Here is a 5,000-nt window from a genome sequence, read left to right as displayed (position 1 = left end):
GTGACGGGAGGTCTGCCTGGGCCACCGGGGACCCCTCAGTGCTGCTGGGGGCCTGCGGCTGGATTATTATCACCTGGTGACACAGAATATACAGAGACAACATTAGAAAAAAACACGGGAGATGAAGTTCATCATTTAATAACCAGTTTAAGTGTAACTTCAGTGTTTTTCAACCAGGCTCAGGCTATTTTCCCATGTTTTTGTGTCTAAGTGACTGATGGGAACAACAATCTTTGAAATTAGTCCAGTTAAGCGAGAAACAAGCTGCAATGTAACGTTAAAAAGTCAGTCAGCGTCCACTAAAAGTTGTGTTGTTGCCGCTGACAGACTCAGATTATTATTCTAAGTGTCTGACAACATTATGGGATGGATCCCTACAGAGATAGAGCTTTTAGTTAAAGAGGAAGATCCTTTTAGTTTAACATGAAACAGCCCCGAAATCACCATCACCAAACTACACCAGACTCCATGTAAATAATCAGGACTTTTATCATCGTAAAATACACTTCATTCAAAGTGGACAGAAACTAAATAAAACTATCACAAGCCGTCTTGGTTCATCTTTCCACTGTTCCAACAATCACCACTCTGGTTTGGTTGAAATAAACCCTTAATTCACCCATTTACATGTGGAGATATGCTGGCTCTATACACGCTAAAAGTCCTGATTATTTACATGGAGTCTGGTGGAAATATGCTGGCTCTATACACGCTAAAAGTCCTGATTATTTACATGGAGTCTGGTGGAGATATGCTGGCTCTATACACGCTAAAAGTCCTGATTATTTACATGGAGTCTGGTGGAGATATGCTGGCTCTATACACGCTAAAAGTCCTGATTATTTACATGGAGTCTGGTGGAAATATGCTGGCTCTATACACGCTAAAAGTCCTGATTATTTACATGGAGTCTGGTGTAGTTTGGTGATGGTGATTTCGGGGCTGTTTCATGTTAAACTAAAAGGATCTTACTCTTTAACTAAAAGGTCTATCTCTGTAGGGATCCTTTCATAATGTTGTCAGACACTTAGAATAATAATCTGAGTCTGTCAGCGGCAACAACACAACTTTTAGTGGACGCTGACTGACGCTGAACATTTGTCCTGTAGGGTTACATTACAGCCTGGTTAGCGGCTCAATAATGGACCAATTTCAAAGATTGTTGTTCCCATCAGTCACTACAACACTAATGCATGGGGAAAATAGGATCCAGGTTGAAAAATACTGAAAATACCCTTTAAGTTCTTAATTAAAGAATTCATATTTTTTTCTCTAATCATTATAACAGAATCACAAATGTTGAAATGAATCAAATTCACAGACAAAAGGACACATTTTCTGATGTTTTGGAATCTAAAGGAGAAATCCGGTCGATTTCAACACGTACTGTAGCTCTGTTGTTTGTGAATTTGGAGTGCTGTCAGTAGCGAGAAAAACGAAAATAATCGCTGTTGCCTACACCGTGTTATCCTCCTGCTAGCGTTAGCACCCAGGAGGCTGAAACAGGGCAAGTTTTAAACGTGCTTTTAGCCTCTTAACATGTTAAGATGTCATTACAAGTGCCTACCCATGTGAACTGATTCCTTCCGTGTAGGCAACACCGATTATTTCCGTTTTTCTCGCTACCGACAGACACAACAGAGCTACGTGTTTAAAATCGACCGTAATTCACCATTAAAATCTGTTAAAAAGTTTCTGTGTGTGGCAGAATAATTCATATTTAATACAATATATATATTCAACGGTGTTGGTGGAGACACCAGCCTTGTTATCAGCGCTGAAGAGCAGTGGCTGCACCTTGACGGCCTCGCTGACGGAGGACACCCCGTTGCTGGTGGCGGGAGAGGTGGCGATGATGGCGTACGCCACGCCGGGCCCCGCGGAGGCGTGCTGGACGGGGCTGCCTGAGTCTGGGCCCCCCGACGGGGCGTGTGGCGGTGCCGGGGGCGGCGAGGTGTCGCTCTGGCGCTCGGGGCTGAAGGTGCTGTTGGCGGTGGGCAGCGTGGCGCCCTGGCTCTTCGGACTGACCACGGCCGTGGCCCTCGGCAGGCCGAGAGGCTGCAGCTCCTGACACGGACTGTGGGGGAGGCTGTCGGGGATCTGGGTCTTTGGCCTGACCTGCAGGAATATCATAACAACAATAATAAGTGTTGTGGCCAATTTGGACATGTGCTGCGTGTGTGTATTATGTGTATAGTCCAGTCCCTCCAGAAAAACGTGATTATGCAATCGCATAATTCAACGCATAATCAGCCATAGTCCGTATATTTATGCGGGGGCCGCATCTTTTCAAATACGCCGCACTTTCGCCGCATAAATTGCCGATTTCTGCGCAAAATATGCGGGGCTTGCATGATTTCATAATCCCCGCATTTCCGTTGCAAAAAAGTCCCATATATCTTAGCAGAAAGTTGAAAAATGTTGCGTTTACTTCACACAAGAGCAGCCATTTTCCCCTGTTGCCATGGGAACGTTATGAAGTGACGTAATTACGCGACGTGAACATCATCAAAAAGCTGATGAACGATGAAGCCATGTTGAAACCGCAGTTGTTGCAAGTTCCCGCAATTTCATCGCGTAAAATTGCATAAATATCCCGCATATTCCATCGCATTTTTTAAGAAAACGTGCTGCATCATCAAGGATTTTTCTGGAAGGACTGTATAGTGTGTGTGTGTGTGTGTGTGTGTGTGTGTGTGTGTGTGTGTGTGTGGTAGGGTTGTGTGAACGGTTTGTCCACTACGTCACCTGTGTGTATGTGAGCTAATCAGAGGTTAGAAAGGGAATCTCAGGTGAGAAGGGAAGGGAGGAATTAGGATCTGGGAAGTCACACAGTTTTTCAACCTCAGCTGTGTGTGAGTGATGTTTTTTAGATCTCGTCTGCTCGTTGTTGATCTTTCACAGTCAGTCTTTTAGTAGGTGTTTTGAAACGCATTTATAAAATGAAGGATTAACCTTAAGATGATGGCGGACCTCATTATTTGCAGTAGCAAGCGTTGGAAATGGTTTCAAATTCCCTCCAGCGGCATTTTTTGTGGTCAGACTGCCACTACAATAAGTTACCTAGAGACTGGCATGGGGTACTTTCCATGAAATCATCTCTCAATGCAAATCAGACCAGATATTTTACTAACTGACATAAAACCATCCCAATCTCTAGGTATGGTGAAGGGTATGTGATGATGTGGGGGTATGGTGAAGGGTATGTGATGATGTGGGGTATGGTGAAGGGTATGTGATGATGTGGGGGTATGGTGAAGGGTATGTGATGATGTGGGGGTATGGTGAAGGGTATGTGATGATGTGGGGGTATGGTGAAGGGTATGTGATGATGTGGGGGTATGGTGAAGGGTATGTGATGATGTGGGGGTATGGTGAAGGGTATGTGATGATGTGGGGGTATGGTGAAGGGTATGTGATGATGTGGGGTATGGTGAAGGGTATGTGATGATGTGGGGGTATGGTGAAGGGTATGTGATGATGTGGGGGTATGGTGAAGGGTATGTGATGATGTGGGGGCCAAGGGAACTTTATCAGGATGCATAGTATCCTGGATCCATGAAATAACTGGCGTTAAAAGATAGAAAGTCTGCCTGCCTCTATGGGAATTTAACATAGGGGTGTACTGACTTTTGTTGCCAGCGGTTTAGACATTAATGGCTGTGTGTTGAGTTATTTTGAGGTGACAGCACATTTACTCTGTTATACAAGCTGTACACTTCATACTTTACATTGGAGCAAAGTGTAATTTCTTCAGTGTTGTCCCATTAAAAGATATAATGAAATATTTACTAAAATGTGAGGGATGTACTCACTTTTGTGAGATACTGTATGTGCGCCTGTTCTACCCACTGAGCAACCCGGCCACACACTACAATAAGTTTAAGTTGAGCAGTGGTGGAAGAAGTATAACGCCACGCTGTATATCATATCAGGGTTTTCCCGCCATTATAAGATTTAGTTAGCAGCACCTGAGCCGAATGAATGTCACGAAAACACATTTCTCAGATCTAATGTCTGTAGTCGGACTTCTTCAGCTTAAGTTTGGTCTTTAAGCTTTTTGAGTGCCATTTATTTATCATCTGCTCTAGCTTTTCCAACGTTTTGGAACACATATGGTGGTAATAACGGTCCAAAATGATGTAAAAAAAGAGACGCAAAACTACCACTAAGAGACAAACCGAATACAAAGAGACGCCAAATGACCACAGAGACCCAAAACAACCCCAAAGGAAACAAAAATGACCGAAAAGAGACTCAAAACTACCACAAAGGGACACTTGTGATGGACCGATACTGTTTTTAAGGTTGAATCAGATTATCAGTAGTTAATGAATCTAATATTTGGAATATTTGGTATGCATTTACAGTGAAAATGTAGAGACAAAATGTAGATTTTGGAACGTTACAAACTCCAACACAGGACTTTGTTTAAATGCTTTAAGCAATTATGTAATAAATGAGAAACTTTGAACATAATCCCCAGTAACAGAGAGTCAGATAGTGGGACATTAAGTCAGACTCAGTGGTGAGTGAAAGCGGAGCAGAGGGACAGACACAGAGCTGTAGCCGAGCCAAAGTAGAACACTTTTTAATTAACTAACTTTATCGGTTATCAGGCAAATAAAATGCTGATACATATATCTGAAAACTGCCCAAAAATGGCCCATCACCTGAGCAAAACCCTACAAAGAGACACAACATGTGTTTCTTTTTATTGAAAAATGTCACATTTTCTTGAGGAAGGACGCCTAAACCCCCCTCGCCAAACACGCACACCTAAGTCTTCCACAAAGCCAGGAAAACACACCGCACTCGTGGTCGCTGATGTGTGTCGGCCAGACGTGAGTGGGCTGCTGATGCTTCCTGTCGTCCAATCAGAGGACAGAGAGTTATATCTGTCTGACACACATCCCATCATGTCTGACTCGGAGGCTGGTGTGTGTTTGTGCCGACACCTGCTGGGCGTCTGACAACACTGCAGCCACAAACACAACCTC

The 5,000-nt window shown here is 43.7% G+C and overlaps 1 protein-coding gene across 1 annotated transcript in view; it reads right to left on the bottom strand.

The window, feature by feature from the left end:
* Window positions 1–5,000, bottom strand: part of phf21b (PHD finger protein 21B) — a 125,005-nt gene that overhangs the window by 8,121 nt on the left and 111,884 nt on the right. The window contains exons 6-7 of the mRNA XM_031309357.2: window positions 1,765–2,118; window positions 1–73 (exon numbers count right to left, since the gene is read on the bottom strand). The exon at window positions 1–73 is cut by the window's left edge and continues 56 nt beyond it. Coding sequence (XP_031165217.2) covers window positions 1–73; window positions 1,765–2,118 — 427 coding nt within the window. The remainder of the gene's footprint in view (window positions 74–1,764; window positions 2,119–5,000) is intronic.

This window comes from Sander lucioperca, chromosome 20 (genome assembly GCF_008315115.2).
Source record: "Sander lucioperca isolate FBNREF2018 chromosome 20, SLUC_FBN_1.2, whole genome shotgun sequence".
Lineage (NCBI taxonomy): Eukaryota > Metazoa > Chordata > Actinopteri > Perciformes > Percidae > Sander > Sander lucioperca.
The sequence above is the reverse complement of the archived record's forward strand: the minus strand, read 5'-3'. Positions and strand labels throughout refer to the sequence as shown.